At 52.9% G+C, this 21264-nt stretch overlaps 1 protein-coding gene across 2 annotated transcripts in view; it reads left to right on the top strand.

Annotated features, from left to right (window-relative positions):
* The window catches only part of EEPD1 (endonuclease/exonuclease/phosphatase family domain containing 1), a 71001-nt gene that overhangs the window by 42048 nt on the left and 7689 nt on the right, over positions 1 to 21264 (top strand). For both annotated transcript variants that reach the window (XM_006757199.2, XM_015559701.1), the window contains exons 3-5: positions 3146 to 3197; positions 18552 to 18662; positions 20316 to 20450. In XM_006757199.2, the coding sequence (XP_006757262.1) occupies positions 3146 to 3197; positions 18552 to 18662; positions 20316 to 20450 (298 nt within the window). The remainder of the gene's footprint in view (positions 1 to 3145; positions 3198 to 18551; positions 18663 to 20315; positions 20451 to 21264) is intronic.

The following is a 21264-nucleotide window of genomic DNA, read 5'->3' as shown; positions in this document are numbered from 1 at the left end:
CCCCCCCCCCCCCCCACCTTCTCATTCTGTGTAGGCCTCACCGTGGTAGATGCCGCCCCCTGAGCAAGACCTCTGCCCTCAGCGCCTTCCCTCCTGTGGCTTGTCTAGCAGCCATGACTGCACGCCTTCTAGGTCTTTCTAAGCGATGCCCGTCTTGACTTCAGGACTGGCCCTGCTGTCGCCATCTTTCTAAGTAAATCACTGCTTCTGTGGGATTGGCGTCTCTTCTCAAAGTCCAGTGCAGACAAAGGCATTGCAGCACCATGCAGGAGCTGGGCTGTTCTCAGAGCGCGCTGGCCAAGCCCAGGCCACCGGCTGACAGGCCCCGTGTCTCCCGGCTCTGCTGGTCCACGTGGGGACCCGGAGGGTCTCAGGGAGACAGGCCTCCCGGGCCTGGGCCCAGGCAGCATCCCGGCTCTGGGAACCCTGTGGGAGCCAGGACCATGCTGTGCTCATCTTGGCCACCCAGCACCGTTTCTGACACTTAGTAGGACTCAGTGTGTTTGTGGAGTTAGCGAGAGGAGGGAGGAAGAAGAGGAGGAGCCGGATTGAAATGAGAGATTCGCTTCCCTTCCAGGGCGGGACGTTAGAGGTGTCGAATGGCGTGTTTGGTAAATGGATTTGCTGCTCCTTCACGTGTGAACTCCCTCCCAGGGGGTATCCGATGTGCTGGAAGAATCTGGTACCAGAGACGTGAAATAAAGACTCCCCGCTCAGATAGTCTCTAACCGGGTAAGAAATAACGTCAGGATATCATGTAACAGGACCCATCCGGACACACCTTAGCACTGCAGCTGCTGCGAGGAGGGAGGAGGGAGAAAGACAAGCAAGCTTGGCTGGGAGGGAGGGAGGGGAGGTCCCTGTGACCGAGCAGAGGGAGTGCCCTGCTATGAGCCCTGAGGTCTGTGAATTGTTGCTGCTGCTGGTGGTGGTGACTTTGAAACTTCCATTGCACTTCCTGGAGTTGCTCTTAAGTAACTCATTGCATTTGCTTGGCTGGTGCTTGCTGAGTTGTGCAGAGAGATCATTGTGCAGAGTCCTGTCAATTAAGATGAACCTTATCGTGGATTGAACCCCTTGCGAGGGAGGCACGGGGTCCAGGAGGGGCTGCTTTCTTTCTGCTGCACAGAGCCTGTGCAGAGAGCCCGTTGGGGGCAGGGTGGGGGGTTGGGGCACAGGGACCAGCGACCATAAGCAGATTAGCAGGGTGAAGAGGGAGCTGGTGACACCTCAACAGCTGACCCTTCCCTCAGCACCCCGCCGAGCTCGCTGCATCCTCCCTGTGCAGATGAGCCCGCTGTGGCTGCCTGCTTACCATGACTCTGACCACTGCAGAAGCCACTCATCACAGAAGGGGAAGTACCTTCCCGATAAACCTCCATCCACTTCCGAAGTCTCTCACCGAGGTGCTGCCTGTGGCCTGGGCTCTGGCCCTGGACTGGAAACGGGGGGGCTGTGTCCCCCCTGCCCTCTCTCTCCCCTTGGCGCCTGTGCCTCGGCTGGCCCTCTGTGGGGCATCTTCGTCCCCGGCCCCTCCCTCGGCAAAGCTTACCGGCCCCTCCACCAGGAAGGCTTCCCTGACCTCAGCTGGGCCGGCTCCTCTCTGAGCCTCGGCTGTCCCCTTGGCACACTGTACGTCATATTCTGGTCTGACTACGGCCTCCAAGGGGCCGTGAGCGCCTGTGAGCGGGGAGCAAGTCAGAGTCAGCGTGTACCCCAGTTACCCCCGCACACTGGGGCTCGATCCGGGTGCAGTGAGCCAGCGGGCCCTGAGCAGGCCTCCGTAAGCAGTGGTCTCGCTCTTTCTTGTCATCCAAGGGCCGTGGGGGAAGATGGCCACTGCTCATGGCCCCAGTGTCCTTTTCTATATTCCTCTGACTTTATTCAGGTTCCTCACAAGGGGCAGCTGTCAGTTCCTTTCAGAATTTTTGGGGGTGAAATGTACATGACATAAACTTCACTCTAACTGGCACCCAATTCGTGTACAGCTCAGCCGCATGAAATACACTCGCTTTGTTGGGCTCCCATCACACCATCCATCTTCAGGGCTGTGTCCTCATCTCAAACCAAGACTAGATCCCCATGAGCCACTAACTCCCACCCCCCGCCCCCGCCCAGAGCCTGGGAACCTCCTCCACTTTCTGTCTCTGTGAATGTGACACTCTAGGCCAGTGGTCGGCAAACTCATTAGTCAACAGAGCCAAATATCAACAGTGCAACGATTGAAATTTCTTTTGAGAGCCAAATTTTTTAAACTTAAACTATATAGGTAGGTACATTGTTATTAACTTAATTAGGGTCCTCCTAAGGCTTAGGAAGAGCCACACTCAAGGAGCCAAAGAGCCGCATGTGGCTCTCGAGCCGAAGTTTGCCGACCACGGCTCTAGGCACCTCAGAGGCGTGGGATTGCCTGGGATTTGTCTTTTGTGTCTATGTAGCTTATTTCACCTCATCATGTCCTCAAAGTTCATCCTTGTAGCATAGGTCAGAGTGTCCTTCCTGTTTTTGTTTCTGGGTATTTTTTTTTTCTGTTAATCCTCACCCGAGCATATTTTTCCATTGATTTGGAGAGAGAGTGGAAGGGAGGGGGAGAGACAGAGAAACATCGATGTGAGAGCGACACATCGAGCGGTTGCCTCCCACACATGCCCAGATTGGGGCTGGGATGGAGCCTGTCACCGAGGTATGTGCCCTTGACTGGCATCGAACCCAGGACTCTCAGTGCAGGGGCCGACGCTCTACCCACTGAGCCAACCCGGCGAGGGCCAGCGTTGCCATCTTTGTAAAGCTGAACGATATTCCACTGCGTATGTGCCCCCCGGATGTGCCCCCCCGATGGACGTTTGGTTCCCGCCTGTTGACTGCTGAGAAGGGGGTGCAGACGCCTGCTCGAGTCCAGGCTTTCAGCCCTTCTGGGTACCTGCCAGGAGCGGAATTGCTGGGTCCGATGGTAAAGTCGCTTCCACCTTTTAGAAACATGCTTAGCAGCTCGGTAATGGTCATTTCAGTTCAAACCCAAGGCCACCGTACGAGGGGAGGTGACGTAGAAATGCGGCTGAAATTCCAGCCTTTTGCCCTGTGACCTGCCTGATGCCCGCTGACATGAAATGGTTTGTTTTCAAGTGTGGTTTTAATTTTCTTACAGCATCAAGCTTCTCGCTGTGCAAGAACTCCTTGACAGAGAGGCCCTGGAAAAGGTAAATGTTTTGTTCTTCCTACCCCACACCCACACCAAAAAAACAAACATGCAACTCCCTGCCATCAGAGAGGGAGCTGGCTGCAAGGCTGGGCTGTTAGTTGTATCCTAACAGTCAGTGCGCCACAAAAAATTGTAGTCAAAACCTCCACGTTGCTCCTATGCTGCTAACATGTGCAGGCCGCGCCTTCGGGGCTGTGTGAGGGCAGAGGCTCCTGCGTGGGGCAGCCGCCGTGCTCCGGACCCCACCCGAGTGCCAGGGCCCGTGACAGCCACTCCCCTGCATCTCTGCTGTGTGTCATCCTCTGGGCTAGTGGATGATAAAACCGAGGCCCAGCGAGGCGACGAGCTAAGTGGCGGAGGAAGGAATTGAATCCCGTGGTTCCATTTCGAAAGCTGATGCTTTTTCTAATTCCTAGACCAGTTCATGAGGTTGAGGCCCAAATTTGGGGCTACTTCTAAGGAATGGGGAACCCCCTCCCTGCCTCAAACCAAGGTTTGCACTGTGCCCTGGAAGAGATACCCGTGTACCTCGGCTTTTAGGTTCGTCAAGACACAGCTGGGACCCTGGCCCGTTGGGGGTTTGAGGTCTGTGTGCGAGGTGGGTGGGGCTCCCGAAAGCAGGCTGGGCAGGTGCCAAGGGGATCAGGCTCTCCAGTGCCACTCACAGACCCCAGACGCACACCCCGCTGCTCCCCTCGGGAGCTTAGGCCTCTTCCTAACTATGTGATTACAGGTAGTAATTAGAATACATAATGTCAACGGAAGAGGAAGTGGTTAGAGCCCAGCCAGCGTGGCTCGGTGGTTGGTGTCGATCTAGGAACCAGGAGGTCATGGTTCGATTCCTAGTCAGGGCCCATGCAGGCTTGATCCCCAGTGGTGGGTGTGCGGGAAGCAGCCGATCAATGATTCTCTCCATCATTGATGTTTCTCTCTCCCTCTCCCTCTCCCTTCCTCTTTGAAATCAATAAAATTATTTTTTAAAGTGGTTAGAGAGATAAACACTGAAGTGATATTTTATTCATAGAATTGTTTGGATTAGTGGTTGGATGGCAGGTTGACACTGAAGCAAATTAAGTTTTTAGGCATCAAGCCGTGATGTGAGGGAGGGGGTGGGGGCCCCGGGCTCAGGCTTTGAATCTCACGTCCCATGAGCCTCGTTTCCATTCTGGGTAGAGCAAGGAGCGTGCTGCCTGCCCGAGCTCAGAGGCGGCAGGACACCCGGATGAGTGGGTGTAGCGGAAGGGCTTTCTAGCTGCCAAAGCACTCAGGCCGTATTAATTCTTAATTACATATGAATTCTTAATGTGCACCCAGCCGTAAAGCGCACTAGGTCCAGGAGTGCATGAAGCCTCTCTGGGTGGGCTTGAAACTTTGAAAAAGTTACCTCTCCTAAAACAAGTCTCTTCTCAGTAGTCCCTGCACTTCCTGGTTTTACTTCGGATTAAAAACAAAAAAACACAACAGACCAAGCTGGTAAACATGCGGAGGCCAGAAAACACCAGCAGGAAAACATCAGCCAAGTCTTTGGAGTTGTGTTACTATCTGATCTGGGGGGCCGCACAGAGAAGCCCATCTGGGGAGCCAAAGGCTGCGGGGTCCGGCAGAGAAGGGGGCTGCTTGGGGCGGGGCGTACAGTGTGGCTCGGACAGGCTCCTTCCTCACTGTGTTATTTTGGGGTTGCTAATCCTCTCTGCTTCTGTTTCCCAGTCTGTGGAGTGGAAATCCTTGTAATCCCCAGCCCACAGAGGTCTTGAAAAGGCTAAGTAGACAGTCAACATGATCCCCCCTGGTGCTGACTGGCCCCCCAAAGTTAGCTGCTGCTCCTGTGCCTTCTCCTTCCTCCTCCCGCTCCTCCCTCTTCCTCACCAGGTCTGGCCGTGGCTTTATACTGTTCCCTGTCTCCATACGTGACCGGCAGACAGCTTTCCACGAGGGTCTGAATGGGCACGGGCCCGCGTCCTTCTTCCTTCTTTTGTGTTGTGTGCGCGTCAGTTCAGTCGCCCGCACTGCTGGCCTCTGTGGCGCTCTCTGCGTGCCAGGCAGGTAGCAGACACTTCAGAGAAGTCCAGAGGCAGCCAGTGGACATGCGTGCGGTGGCCAGCTGCATGTGAGTGGCAGGTGGAAGATGACAGGAACCTCAGGACTTACAGGTGTTTATCCACCGGGACAAGTGGGGGACCCACCAGGAAAAGCTCTTGGGGACTCGGAGAGCGTTGCTACCGGAGCCTGGCCTGCAGACCGGCAGCCTCGGAAGCAGTTAGAAATGCAGACTCTCGGGCCCCGCCCAGACCCCCACCTAGGAACCAGGAGGTCACGGTTCACTTCTCGGTCAGGGCACATGCCTAGGCTGCGGGCTCGATCCCCAGGGGGGAGCGTGCAGGAGGCAGCCGATCCATGACTCTCTCTCATCACTGATGTTTCTATCTCTTTCTCTCCTGCTCCCTTCCTCCCTGAAATCAATGAAAATATTTTAACAATAAGCTATAAACCCTGCAGCTAATCATCTTAAATCTGTCTACCAATTTCTTGTTTACAAAAATAAAACTTTTAGACCCACAAGAGGGTGGTTTAAATCGGATAAATGTCAGGACCCGCGGCATCCTCTGAGGACGCCTTTTGGATCCGAAGGGCTTTTGTCAAACATCCCTCAGGTGCCGAGAGCAAGGACCTGCTCTGAGAAGGAAGCTGCCCTCTGGCCGTTCTCTCTGCTTTAAGGGCAAGACGCTTTTGTTTTCCTGAACTGAAGTCACACAGGCTTCGTTCCCAGGCTTTATAAACAGGCCCACCTAATGCCTTTCAAACAGGGCATTGCATGAAAGGAAATAAAAATATTGGTACAGCTTGGTTTAGTAAGATCATTTTTCAACGGCCCTTTCAACCCTCTTCCTGCAAAGCTGCAAACAATAGCTTGGCCGTGGCCTCCAGCTGGAGGTCACCCTCCACCGAAGGGCCAGAGGGCAGAGCACTGGCCCACCCAGCCCTCAACCGGCCCAACTCATGGCCATTGCCTGTGCCACTCCCGCCCCCACCCCCTCCAGGCTCCCTGGCCTCTGCAGGCCATTACTCAGCCGTCCATCAAAGCTGACCGCGTCCATTTCCGTCCTCTAGAACCCGGGCTCTGAGGCTGCACAGAGCGGGGTGAGGCCACTCTGCGGTCTCCTAGCTGTGGGACTTCCTCCGCGGGTTATTGCCAAGCCTCGGTTTCTTTATAGCATGGGGGTGAGGGTGTCACAATGATACCTACTTCATGAGAATTAAGTGAGATAATGTATGAGCTAGGAGGGATTATGTATATGGTAAGCACCAGACCAATGGTGGCTAATTCTATTCCTACTACTGCTAATTAGCTACTGCTGCGGTCATTGATCTCTTATATCATCATCGTCACCATTGATAACTTCCTCCTCCTTCTCGCTTGAGGAGCCCAACTTGAGATTGATTTGTCGCCATTAGTGGATGTTAAAAAGGAGTCCCCCGCCCACCCCTCTTGCCAAATTTTCTAGGACAAATGCCTGCCGGTCTTTCCTGCCTGCTGCCGCCAGATGTTTCTCCCAGACTTTCAGCTTTGATGTCTGGCTCTTAGTCTAGCCGTTCTGCAGGTGGAGCAGGGAATTAACTGCTAAGTCTTCTGGGGGCTTCATGCGTGAGATAAGTGCGTGCACTTCGCCAGCGAGCTGGACTGGACCCACTGAACTTGGTACTTGCACCCAGGAGCTGTGGTTCACTCGGTGGAGTTAGAAGTTAATAGATTTGAGGGTTTTTCAGAAGGAAATCGGAGGTAGATAATTGTCACGTAGATGCGTGTGAAGAACCTAAGGATGCTTGTACCTGCGGTTGGTGATGGTGTTTCTGAGCATACACACGTGTACATACATGAGCACTGGTTCTGTGGTTGCAGTACACGCTTCCAGAATGTTTCCCGTGATTTGGACTCCATTTAACTTAGTCTGTGTGATGGTTGAATGCTGACTCTGGGCCTAAATTGCACTGCACACCAAGGGGGTGAAACGATGGAGATGCATTTGAGTGGCATGGACAGGATCCCAGGATGTCGGAGCTGAGGGGACCGCCCAGACCATCCCATCAGAACTGTCATTTGCAGGCAGAAAGCAGAGGCCGGAGGAGTGAAGGTGTCCCCTTTGCCCAACCAGCTGAGCCGCCTGCCAGGGGAGTTCACATGTTCCGGAAGCTTCTCCATGGAGCCCTCAGGTTCCCAGCTCTGGGCGCTGGTGGAGGTAGGATTCATTTCTCCACCCAGGAAAGCTGTCCTAGCTTCAGTTTTCTACAGAACGTAGCCCCGTGCAGAAACGTTCCTCAGAGAGGGACAGAGAGCCCAGGGACACCAGGAGTGCTCTGTGTGTGGTCAAGGCCCAGTCGGTGTGAGACAACACCACGCACGCCCCAGTGGTGCAGAAACCACAGCCCTCAGCTACATGCTGTGACTGCGGTTTGATCCCATAGTGGCTGTTCTGAGGGTACGTCTGGTGGGTAGAATGTCTGCACCCCGTTCTTCCAGCATCAGGTCTTCCCCTGGTGACTTCGGACGCATTTAGCCCAGAACCTGGAATGTGTCACTACTTGTCCTACTTTCTCCTGTTGTGCTCTTTCTCTTCTCTCCCGAGCTTGTAGTTCTCTGAAGGTGAATTCTCACCCTGCACGGCTGCCTGTACTCCTGGGAGCTTGAAGTCGTATGACTCCAATAAATCATGGTTTACCTGAGCTGACCTCCATCCAAGCCCCAAACATTGTCATTTAAAAAAATGTTGGCTTTCTATCATTAGAAATTATCATTAAATAATTTTACCTAGAAGTGAAAATTTATATCATGTAATTGCTCATTTTTTGTGTAATTGTTGTGTATTTGTTTTTATGATGAATATTTAATGAATTTAGGTTGGAAATATTTTTTAAAAATTTTTTGGAGGTGTTTAGAGACAATGCTGTGAATTTAGGAGTGGGCAGGAAAGAACTCACGCCTGGAACTTGTTTCATCCAGGTGCTGCTGCACTCGGAGAGTCTGAATTGAGTACCGTCTTCTCCATGGGAGGCCGTCGGTGGTGGTTTCATAACTTTGTCTTTATTCTCTGAAAGTTCTGAGTGCTTTACTTTCTCAGTGGTTGCTCTAGAGTTTAACATATGCATCTTTACTCATCAGATTTATTCTCACTTATTTCAGTGAGCTATAGACACATGACTCCTACGTGGTTCTATTCCCGCTTCCCCTTTTTCTGCTGTTGATGCACATATTACATCTAAATATGCTACAGACCTGACTATACATTGTTCTAACCATTGCTTTACGTATCCTCCCATCTTTTAAAGAAGGTGAGAGGAGAAAGGAGCACACATATATTTATAGAGTTGTCTACATTAACCTTCTCATTTTCCATTTCTGGCTTTCCTTCTTTCTTTCTGTGGATTCACGTTACCATCTGGCATCACTTTCTTATTCTTATCCAGCTTTGCTCCTTCCCATCTCCTTCGGGCTGTTGTCCACTATATTCCATTTCTGTATGTTACATACCCAGTCATACAACATGTACATGTTTATACAGCACGAGTAAAGGAGGAAATATGCACGTATACTGCCTTGTATAATTGCATAATTACCTTTCCTGGTTCGCTTCATTTTTTCATGAGGATTTGAGTTGGTCTGGGGTTGCTTGCTTTCAGTCTAAAGAATATTAATATTTCTTATAAGGAAGGTCTGCTAGCAACTAATTCTTACAGTTTGTTCGTCTGGGAGTGTATTGCCTCTTCCTTTTTGAAAGGTGGTTTTTCTGAACCTAACACATTGTGGACCGGTAGTTTTATTGCTAGCTTTACCCAGCAGCCAGATAAGTTTCTATTCAACGAGTACAAAAACCATTTCACATAAATGTTAAAGGCACGCTTTAAAATTAAACACCCCTTGCATTTTGAAGTTATTTATTACATGTTCTTATAAGCTAATACCTTTTAACAGAATTCTCATGATTCTCCACAAGCCTTAGAACAGAAAACACGTGAATTCCCATGATCCATCCGCCATGTGTTCAGATTCTTGGGTGACAGCACTTTGAATATGTCATTCCACTGCCTTCTGGCCAGTGTTGTGGATGCACATTCAGCTGTTAATCGCACCGGGAGCAGGTGACTGGCAGGCTGGATGTATGCCCTGGCACCGTGTTTACTAAAGGGGCATTTCGTTTACTGGGTTTCTGAAGAGTGACTCACACTTACTCCATGTCCCAAAGCTGGTTTGGGGAAACTTTGAAGGCTTTTTCTACATAAAGTCCAACAAAACATTTCACATAATCTGGCAAAGAGAGAATGAAAACGAGAGAGCATCATGTTATTCTTGTAAGACCAAGGACTTTGTACTAAGAAATACCGGATTTTGATTCTCAAATTATACTTATTAAATCAATTCAGTAAATTGCAACTAGCATTTGTTTCATTATACATGTTTACGAATGGATGGGTGGATAGATGGATGTGTGGGTGGATGGATGAGTGGATAGATGGATGGGTAGGTAGATTGATATATATATATATGTATGTATGTATATCACACATATATACACACACACTAGAGGCCTGGTGCATGAAATTCATGTACGGGTAGGGTCCCTAGGCCTGGCTGGCGATCAGGGCCAATTGGGGCCTTCCTTCCCCAGCTGCTGGCTGCTAGCCAGGGTCTTCCTTCATTCCGCGCTACCCTCTGGTGGTCAGCATGTGTCATAGCAAGAAGTAGAACTCCCGAGGGGATAATTTGCATATTAGCCTTTTATTATATAGGATACATACACACACATAGTTGGCAGGCAGACAATTAACCAGATTGCCATATAAAAACTTTTTATTTCCTTGAGTCATGGTCAAAATGTTTGAAAACTGCTGTCCTAGACTATTTATTGGCTTGCCCTGGGGTTTTTCCAGTCCTGGACAGGCCCTGCTTGGCCATGAATATATCCTAAGCACTTCTCCCTCCTGGCTTGTTAGTCTCTTGACTCTGTTTTGCTTTTCAACAGAAAGAAAATCTGTCCAACTCACTGCATTCCCTTTCAAAGTGCTGCATGTGGCCACCACCTCATGGAAATACCCACATTGCCATGGTGACAAGAGTTATATGCAATTTCCTGTCTTGTTCGGTCCACCCTCAAATGCTTCTCTTATCAGAAAATGCTAACAATGAGTTGGTATGAGAGAACTTTCAATTCATTTTTTGACAGAATTCTGAGACTTTTCATGAATGATTCATTCATTTCTTAAGAGCACGTCTTTGTGTTCAGCAAGTTTGGGCTAATTTGTCATTTTAAACGACACAGAAGGGCAGGCAGGTACAACTGTTTGGCTGTATGACTGAAAACATTTATGCTGATGTTCTTTCCAGGTAAGATGACTAAGCTGGTCAGGAAGGCTTGCTTTGACAAAATTGATTCCATGGAGAGATCTATCAAATCGTTAGCTACCCATTTAGCATGAGTGATTCCTAAAGGTGATAAAAGACGGTGTGGGTGGCACTGAAAGGGTGAGTTGAGGCCTTAATGAGATTTGAAACTCCTGGGAAAGCATCCAACCTGCTTTCCGAGATTTTGATCTGTCTGCCTAGAAGTGCTGAAGTGTACTGACACCCCTTGCGAACAGAATCCAAGACTCGTTTCTAGATCCTGGACTTGGTTTCCCTGCAACACTCTGCCCTGGGCTACCTCCCCACTCCTTCCCTTGCCCTAAGCCTGTCCCATCAAACTCTTGTCATGAAATACAGACTGACTTTCCCATGCAGAATTAATGAGGTGGGAAAGGACAGCCAGGGACAGCAAAGCCGCTCCCCGTCTGTGAGTCCCTCCAGAATTACCTGCCTTCCCAGTTGCCTGTCCTGGCTTCCGACACCCCGGGCCAAGCAAGAGATTTGTCTAAGTGGCGGTATAGAAGCACGATGAGTCACAAAGCACCCCTCTGATGTGTTCAGCTCCGGGAATCCACAGGGACAAGTACCTGGGACTAAAGCAAGATCCTCAGCATTTGCCAGCTGAAGGGCTGGACCTGGAAGGAAAGGGACACGTTCTGGGGTTCTGCCTGAACCTCACCATTAACAGCAGCTCCTGGGGGATCAGTAAAGCCTTTAACCCCAGATGATAATGGTGTGAGACTGTAGTTTGTGTTAGTGCTTATCGTTTCTATCCAGCAAGCTTGGTCTGTCCCCCTGTCTCCACCTGGCCAGCACCCCGCTGAGGAATAGATTGCTGCATATCGATTGTTCATTTCGTGTCTTGTTATCCAGACACGCGTGTGGTGCAGTCATTTTGAGTGGCTGCATTTGAGAATAAGAGGGGACGAAGAATCAAGTATTTTTAGGCATCGGTTCAAGATGTGGCAGGGACATTTTTTAATGTTGTTTTGGTCCTTAATTTATTTATGAGCAGCACTTAGTCAGCTTTTACTTATGAAAAAGAATTAACTGTGTGTGTGTGCATGCACAAATGCATGTCTTCTACATGGATAAACTTCAAGCCAATTAATCAGTATTTATATTACGGCCAGAAAAGTGAAATTTCTAGAAAATGTGAAGGCAGAAAGAAAAATGAAATTACTATTTGGTCTCTGTGATTTACTTTTTAAAAATGTATTTTTATTGATTTCAGAGAGGAAGGGAGAGGGAGAGACAGAAACATCAATGATGAAAGAGAATCATCGATCAGCTGCCTCCTGCACGCCCCCTACTGGGGATCACTCCCAAAACCCGGGCATGTGCCCTGACCAGGAATCGAACCATGACCTCCTGGTTCATAGGTCTACACTCAACCACTGATCCACGCCAGCCGGGCTCTGTGATTCGCTCTTGTTGTCCAGTCCCCCCTTCATATCATTGCCAGAGTAACTCTTCTAAAACACAAGTCTGGTCATATTGCTCAGTCACCTGGTGGGAAGCTGAGAGGCATAATGGAGTCAGATAGATTGGGGATTTGGGTCCTGGCTCGGCCACGTGGCTCTGGCTGACCTTAATCCCTCCGGCCCTGTATTCCTCGTCTCTCCGGTGGGAATAATGCCTCCGTTGCAGGGCACAGTGTGTGAGTCTCAGCAGCGACCTGTGTAAGAGCGTGCACTGTGCCTGGCACGCGGCCAGCCTCCTAGCGGACGGATAAACACTCTTGATCTGATTCATACATAATTTCTCATCCACTTGGTTTTGTGATACGTCCCTTCTTTCTGTCCTGTTTGCTTTCGTGCCACCTACTCCCAGAATGTTGGAAGGAGCCCGGAAAGCCTGCGAAACTACGGTCAGGCAGGTTGGCTATTTTTAAATGCCTCTGGCAGAAACGTAATGGGAGAGGGCGGTTGCGGGAAGATAGCTGGGGGCTGGCTCTCCGTTTCTGCCATCGGCACAGGATGTGTCCGCACACCCCAGGAAGAGGGCGCTGTTTCATGGCTGTCGCCCCTGCCGCCATCAGGTGTCTGGGACAAAAAATCATCTCCACGCTGGTTGAATATGTACCACACAAACTCTCAGTTTTTCTGCAAGGCCCTGGCTGCCTGCACAGAAAAGAACAACCAAGTCTGCGTGGTTTGCCCCGATAAAGTAGGAAATCGCAGGCTTTCAAGACGAGGGTGTGGCATCATGCAACTCAAAATAAAACAAGGCGTGAGTCGGTAACCCAGGCTCTGCAGGCGCTATGTGCATGATTGTTGCCTCTGAGGAAGGCAGGCTGCGAAAGCGCCATTTAGAAGAGCTGACGGCGGGCAAACAGCCAGTTCCCGAGGGTCTGTACGCACCAACTGTTCCATGGGACGGCTCCTAAGGAATTCGGGGTTCTTCGCAGAAACGCGTGGGAAATGCTGGGAGTCTTGCATTTGACCTGAGTCTGAGAGTGACCTCGTGTTTATGGGCTGAGAAGATCTGTGTCTGGGGTTTAAAACTATGTGGTGGGAGGGGCGGGGCAGCTGATGGAAACGGCCAGCTTTGTTCTGCTCCTGCATTGTTCTCTCCGGGACTAAGCAGCTAAACCATCGTTTCCTACCCGAATGTGTTGGCCTCTCTCTCCTCCCGGTCCTCACCCTTTCTGTTGCTTCATCTGAAACCTCAGGGTAGAAATGCTCTGATCGATCACTTGCCCCTTCATGTGGGTTCAGAGGCCCTTTCCCCTGTCTGCACCCACCTTACCTGTGTGTCAGCCTGCTCCCCTGACATTGTCAAAGAGGGAGAAGACTCTAGAAAAGCGAGCATACGGTTGGCTAAATCACTGCGGTTTGTCTCAGGAAATGAGTTACCGTCATCTGACGAGCGGGGGTGACATGGGACATCTGCTTGCAGGTAAATGTGTCGTTCGTGCTTGGGTTCCCTGTGGGATGTGTGAGCGTTTCATTAGGAAGAACCAATGAGAGTCCGGCCCCTCGGCCTTCACTGTTGGCACGTTTCTCAAGCAACGTGAAAACATCGGCACCCGTGGAATGGCACGTGCGGCACCCCGGGGCCTCTGCTGGGATCAGGGCACTTGGCTCTGCCTGCAGCTTTCCTACGCTCACTGAAAATAGCCCCGAACCCTCCAAAATGCGCGGCTATTTTCAGACTTGCCTCCCCTTGGAATAATTAGTTTCAATCATTACTCACAAGTTTATGCCTAATTTGGGAAGAAGCGCTTGTTTTATTTGTCCCCAAACTGTCTTTTTTGAGCTCTGAAAAGCCTACGTTCCAGAAATGACTGGGCTGCACATTCCTCTCCCAGGTGCTGAGTGACGGAGCGGAGGGAACGCTGGAATAAACTGCCGGTGGCAGGTCCCCGAGGGGGTGGCATCAGCCTCTGCTCCCCGCCTGGCCCCGGGCTGGAGCACCTGGTGCCTGTGTGTTGGGTGGAAGGAGTGGCTCCTCTGCTTTGGCTCAAACATCGAGGCCATTGCCCAAATCAGTTTTTTTGTTAATCCTCACTGCGGGTATTTTTTCCATTGGTTTTTAGAGAGAGTGGAAGGGAAGGAGGAAGAGAGAGAGAGAAAACCATGTGAGGAGGCACATCGATTGGTTGCCTCCTGCACATGCCCCGACCAGGGCCAGGGATCAAGCCTACAACCCAGGACGTGGTGGGACGGAGCACAGCTGGTCTGCAGGACAGAAAGGTCAGTGCGGCCGCAGCACAGAGGCTGAGGGTCAGACTGATGAGATGGGTGTACAGGGAGGGTCAGAGACCTGGCCTGCTGGGCCCTGCATGCCCCTAAAGGACTTTGTACCTTATCTGCGAGTGACCATAAAAGCCCTGAGCGGTGTGAACAAGAGACCTGGAATTAGAAAAGGCTGCGGGGCCTCCATGTGGAGTGCAGGGTGGCGCAGGCCAGCAAGGTCACAGACACACCAGCGAGCGTGCAGGGAAGGACAAGGGTGACAAGAGACTGTGGAGAGCGGTGGGCAGGCCTGAGAGAATTAGGAAGTAAGCGATCTTGGCCTAAAAGAAGCGACTATAGGTCCTCAAAAACCCACGTGTGCCTGCTCACAGCAGCAGTAGCTAGGGCAGCCAAAAGGTGGACACAGCTCCAGTGGCCATTGCTGGTGAGTGGACACACAGAATGTGCCCCCTCCGTGCCCCGGAGCAGTACTGAACCCCAAGAAGGAGTGATGAACTAACACCCACTCCAACAATGAACCTAAGCGTTGTGCTGAGTAAACAAGCCAGACACCCTATCGTGCGATCCCTTCATCTGACCATCCTTAGAGACCGAAGAGATGCGGGCAGTCAGGGGCTGGAAGAGAAGGGTGGGGAGGGACTGCTTCATTGCTGCTGGCTTCTCTTTGTGGCTGACTAAATGTTTGGGGATGAGACAGAGGTGATGGCTACACAGCACTGTGTAGCCACTGAATTCTGCACTTTCAGCTGGTCTCTGAAATAGTTAATTTTTTAATATGTGAATTTTATGTCAATCATAAAGACATTGACCTGAGCCCTGGCCAGTGTGGCTCTATGGTTAGAGCGTTGGCCCAAGCACGGAAGGTCGCTAGTTCGATTCCCAGTCAGGGCATGTGCCAGGTTTGTGGCTCGATCCCCAGTCGGGGGCATGCAGGCGGCAGCTGATTGATGTTTCTCTCTCTCTCTCTTTCTCTCCCTTCTTCCCTCTCTAAAATCAATTTTAAAAACCATGTTTTTAAAAATAGGCCAAAAAGAAAAGCGAAGGGGGAAAAGAGCACAACATTATCGTCACAGTCTTAACTCCCCTCGAAGATTAAGAGTCTTAACATCCAAGGACTCAGAGGAGGAGAGCGACTGTGGGCACGTCCCTGAAGGGATGGCCAGGGTGGTGGCCACGTGGAGTGAATGTCACACAGCGTTCCGTGGCTCGTGCTCCTCCGTCCCTGCTCTAACTTTCATCTCCACGGAATCTCTAACTTCCCCTTACTCTCCAGTGAGCAGTAGCCCTACGAAAGAAATGTTTTAATTGCCCTTGAAATTTTCCTCCCCCTACTTCCCACCCCAACCCCCGGCTTATTTTTAACCACCTCGTTCAGAAAACATGGGATGAGCGAGTCTGGGAAACACCAGCCCGTCTGTCGACAGGAGGGCGTGTGGTGTCACCACCTTGTCTGTAAAAGCAACTACTGGTCAGCTGGCGGTGGTGGCCGAGGAAATGTCTCCTTGTTTGCTTTCCGTCTTCCTTGCACGATAAGAAGGTTTGGGCAAGGATACGTCACCCAGCTCCTTCCAGGTCCCCTTGGAAAGAGCGTGTTCTCGGAGCTGACCTCGTAGGGGTTGGTGGGCAGGGGGTTGAGGGGCTGCGAGCTCATCACTGCTCCCCAGGGATGAAGGTGGGGCCTGGGCTTGGAGAGCAGGGGCTGCCCTATGAATCTGCAAACCCTTGGCTGTGTGCTGAGGTGCCCGGTCCCTACTGGGGATGTGCTAGAGGCAGTGCCACAGGCTGTAGTCCGCCGTGCTGGCCTCCCTGGGAGAGCTGTGTCCCCAGGACCTTGCAGCCGACACACCGATAATGAAACTGACTCTGGCAGGTGATGGGTTGCTCCAGAGAACCTAAAACATGTGATGCGGGTGGCGCAGTGACATCGCATGGGGCGTGGGTTTGACTTGTGTTTCCTGAGCCAGATTCTCTCCTAAGTGCACTGAGCATTAGACTTGGCCATGCCTGGGCTTGCACCTGCCTGGCCCACCTGCTGGCAGGGAGCGAGCTTGGCCTGTGACCTCTCATTAGGGTCGCCTGTGACCGGCTATGAGCCGTGCCTGGCACTCAATAGATGCTGGTTCCCCTCCCCCACCTCCCGCTCGGATCCTGTCGTTTAAAGATTCAGAAGTGAACCTGGTCATAGGTTGGCCACCAGTGTTTTCTGACTATTTTTGGATTTACCCAAACTTAATGGATTAATTTACTAGATCTTAAAAGTAAACTTGCCCTGGCCAGGTGGCTCAGTTGCTTGGGGGTTCAAGTCCCTGTCAGGGTGCATATGGGAGGCAGCTGATCCATGTTATCTATTATATTGATGTTTCTCTCTTCCTCCCTTCTTCTCTCCTCTCTCTCTCTCTCTCTCTCTCTCTCAAAAACCTTTTATTCCAGGCAGTTTTGCAAGAGTTCCTTCAGATGGAATCCTTCCTCATAGAGTTCACACAGCAATCATGACAGAGGAAGAGGGAGGAAGGATTTTAATGTTTGTGAGAATCTTGTATTTCCTTCCCCATTTTCCCAATTCTCCCACTCCTGACTTGGAGCCCCAATGGTCACCCCAAAGGGTTGGGGGATTGGGTTCTGCCGTCTGCCCAGCTGGTTGTGGGCCACGTGCTGTCACCCGCTCACGTCTAGGCTGTGGTCCTTCCTGTAACTTGTCCTGGGAGAGAGAAGCCATGGAGAGGGACGCCCCTTTGAGTCATCTGTCTGCAGGTATCTGCGGCAGGCCTGCTGCGAGCCATCCGAGCCGGCTCCCTGACGCCTTACCCCACAGGTTGTCTGCGAAGAGCCAAAGGCAGAGTGTCTCCGGGTGCGGGGTGGGGCCAAGAGGTATTTGCTTGTGCTGAACAACCCAGGCTGTCTGTGCAGACCGCACACCAGCAGTCTGACGGCCGAGTCTCAGTCAGCGATGTCTGGCCTTGTCCGCATCTCCTCCAACCTTATAGGGTTGCTTGGGGAACCGTCATACTGCACACCTTGGCTGGGCCCTCAGAGATTCCGGTCCCTGACGGGCCGCAAACCTGTGGGTTTACTAACAAGAACCAGCGAGATTCTGCCGGCTAGCCGCCGGGGTTTTAGAGGCACAGCTGGCGTGGGGGGAGGGGAGCGTAGGCCGCTCAGGTGTGCAGGCCCCGGTTACCTGGGAGGCTGTTTGCGGCCACACACGCCTCCCCCTTCCCATCTCCATCGCCTGCCCTGGTGAGCAGCCCAACTTCGTAGAACAGCATTTCTTCCCCTGCTGAGTGGGCGGGGAACCAGCTGTTCTGAATAAAGCCCGGGCGGCGGGGTTCAGATGGGAGGGCTCTTGGGGTGCCTTTGTTTTCCCTGGAGGTTCCAGCAGGAAGGACTGGGGACTGGTACAGGCCGGCTGGCCCACCCTGTGAGGCAGAGGGCAGGAGGCCCACCTGGCTTCGTCCCTCCCTCTGACTTCCCAGCTGCGTGACCTTGACCTTAAACTCACACTTGGGCTTGGCTGTTCCCTGAGGCACTTGGCTCAGCGTGCTGGGCCCCACCCAGAGACCCTGTGGATTCCGTGGGTACGGGTGGGGCCTGGGAATCTGCATGTCCCATAAGTTCCCAGATGATCCTGACTGTGCTCCGACCGGCCCCACCTGAGTTCCCCAAGACTGTCTTTGGGGGTGAACATGGGAAGCTGTGACCTGGGGTCACCTCTCTCGTGGCCGCCCTCCAATCAAAGTGGCATCCCTGGGAAGGGGACTGTCGGTTGGGCTCGGGTTTCGGGTGTGACCAGGGGAGCCACCTGTCTTCAGGGTCCGCAGGTCCTGGCATGAAGCCGCCCACAACAGCAGGGCTTTCTCCGACGAAACCAGGGTGAACGGTGTGGCGGTCGGGAGGGAGCTGGGGTCGGTATTTACACCTCCTGGCCAAGCCCGGGAGAAATGGCCACCGCGCAGTCACCCGTTCTCCCTGCATTGGTGCCAACCTGGGCCCTCCTGGGACCTCGGCTGCACTAGTTTTGCAAGGACACAAAGGCTGTGACGACGCGTTCTGCACTGTGTGTGCCCAAAGGCCACAAAAGAGTCCCCTGGGGATCACTGTGCCTTTCATAGACACACAGTCTGCTTTTCGAGGTGCGGTGCCTGGGTGTCGTCACCCGGCTCCTTGCACCGGGAGGGAGCCCGCGTGAGGACGCTGCGTCAGACCCCGCACCGCTGGCTCGGGGCCCCCGGCCTCACTGACCGCTCTGCTGTCTTTGCAGTTCTGTGCGGAGCTCAACCAGCCGGTCCTGCCCAACATCCGCAGGTGGACGGGGCCGCGGGGATGCTGGAAGGCCGTGGTCGCGGACACGCCCTCGACGCAGCTCCAGAAGGTACCCTCCTCCCCCAGGGGGCCTTTTCTTCGCATTTAACGGAAACGTCCTTTTCCCCTCGTCACAGACCTTTAGTAATTTCCTTGGCCATCGTCCTGGATGTCGTTTTGTCTTTCTGCCTATTTTTTCCACTCATTTCTAAACGCCCGGTTCTCAGTCTGCGCTGAGATCAGAACAGACGGCTCCCCGGGCGGAAATGGAGTTTGGGGTGCCGGGAGGGGGCAGAAACCCTGTCTGGAGCGGAGACAACAAATGGGGTGTTCCTGCCCTTTGTCCTCTGCCGAGCTTATGGAGGAGAGACTGCTGCTCGTGGACTGAAAACTTGGGAGTCACTTAATTCACTCGCCACGGGCTCGCTCTGGGAGCAGGAAACTGAAAATGGTGGCAGTTTAAAATGGGTTTTAATTTCCCATTTTCTTTCATTAGTGTCACCTGTGTGGCTCTCTGTATACCTCTGCACGCTTACACATCACATAGAAGACCAGGTTTTGCTCACTTGGAAGGTTTGATATCTGTGGAGTTTTAGATTTTAACATAGACTTTTGTTAGTTAATCGTGGCTTGGAAACTGTGTCATCACATAATTGCCCTATAAATGCAGATGTTATCATGGTATCTCCAATATAGCAAATGTGCTTATAAAGGACATAGGCATTGTCCTTCTGCGAGTGGCATTGAGATTCGGGGCTTTTGCATGATAACTGTGTGCTGGGTTACAGTTCCCAGCCATTGCTGGCCATCGGCTCTCTTTTTAGCTACTACTTAAACACGTGCCAGAAACCTCATTTCTCTGGGTTTTCTGTGTTGGGGTGGAGGTGGTTACTGTGGGAGGCAGCCCTGTACGCTCACCGTAGGCTGGGACTAGCGCTGAATTGGATGGAATAGGTCTCGATTTTACCACTCTGGCCCATGGGTCTCCCTCCGCAGTCCACATAGAGATCATAGCACCTTGCTTTGTTGTTGCTAATAGCACTTTACACATACACAGGTTCATGATGCTCTTACAGTCCCTTTAACACTCAGTAGTCATCCCTTCAACAAATACCCCTCCCCACCTACTGCCAGGGAAGACAAGGGCAGCCCCAAACACCGCATGCTGCCAACACGGCCCTGTCTGCCTGCCCCCTTCCGGCCCTCACAGCGCCTGCTCCCGGCTGCAGACCCCGGGGTCCTGTCCACCTGTGAGGGCTTGACTGGTTCCTGCATTGGCACTGTTAGCCCCAACCCCCATTCACCTGTAAATATTTAGGGAGCGTCTACCAGGCCCCGTGTGTTGTGAGCAGCAGGTAACCGGTCAGCACACCCAGCCCTTGGAGCCTTCCTGTTTGGATTCTCAGCATTGCCATCTACCAGCCGTGGGGTCTCAGGGGAGTTACTTACCCTCTCTGAGCACCTAGTCTTCCTCTGGCCCGTGGGGGAGGGAGTAGCCACCTCGTAGGATGGGATGATTAGAAAGGCACCCCACCCACACCAGAGAAGCGCCCAGTCTGGAAAGCCCTGGGAATTGGGAAACTGTTGGTATGAGACACCTGGAGGGTAAGATTTGCTTCAGGAACAGCCCCTGAGTGTGTAACTCAGGACTTCTGGCCTCGTCCCCTGGGTCCCCAGCCCCGAGACCCACCCCTCTCCAAACTAACACCTCTCTTCTCCGCAGGGAGCCGGCTTCTCAGGGTTCCTGTGGGACGTGGGGGCCGGGGTGGAGCTGAGAGACGCCACCTCGCAGGAGAGCTCCCCGGGCAACGGGCACGGGAAGCCCGCAGGCCCCAGCCCGTACCTGGCGCGCTTCAAGGTACCCGCTCCGCGTCACCGCCAAGGCCCGCTTCTCCTAAAGGGGAATGTCCCTGTAAGCTGGGAGCCAGGGAAGCCTGGCTGGCTGGCCTCCTGGGTTTCACTTGGCAGTGACCTTGCCCAGGGCAGGAATGGGGAGGTTCGGGGGGACCCGGGCTCTGAGAATCCCCACATCTGGGCGGGAAGGACGGCAGGCGCTGGCCCCCAAACCTGACACACCAAATCCCCTGGACCCCGAGCCTTACGGAGTTTCCCTCCGGGACAGGGCCCAGGACTGGCCAGCTTCTCAAGCACCTCCCTGCTGCTCCAGCGCCCTCCCCCCTGCCCCCCCCCCCAACACACACAGCACTGGGTCAGGGGCCGGGCAGCCGAGGCCCCCCTCCTCCTTACCAGGCAGAAGGGGACCCTCGGGGGATCATTTAGGTTTGGAGGGGGCTTGGGAGGGGCCTCTGGGTGTGGGCCCAGGACAGCTGCAGATGCGCCCTCACCTGTGCCTGTCTGTCCCACCAGAGGCAAGAGCAGCCAGCAGACCTGGCGGAGCTGCCTCTCAGGTCCCGGATGCCCGGGCAGTGTTGATGGACGGCAGGCGGTCAGGGGCTGGGCTGTGGGGGGAGGAGAGGCCAGCGGCCAGGACAGACCACGGAGTTGGCAGTCCATTGACCTGACCCCCACGGCACTGACCTGTGACTCACAGGGTCCAGCAGGTGGGGTCCCTCATTCATGGGCTGCAGAGCATGTCCGGAGCCTGAGAGCTGCCCCCACCCAGCAGTTTCTCCCTGGGCCCCGGGTCCACTGGCGGGTGGGGGCCCCCTGTG

This window comes from Myotis davidii, unplaced genomic scaffold (assembly GCF_000327345.1).
Source record: "Myotis davidii unplaced genomic scaffold, ASM32734v1 scaffold573, whole genome shotgun sequence".
NCBI lineage: Eukaryota > Metazoa > Chordata > Mammalia > Chiroptera > Vespertilionidae > Myotis > Myotis davidii.
The sequence above is the reverse complement of the archived record's forward strand: the minus strand, read 5'-3'. Positions and strand labels throughout refer to the sequence as shown.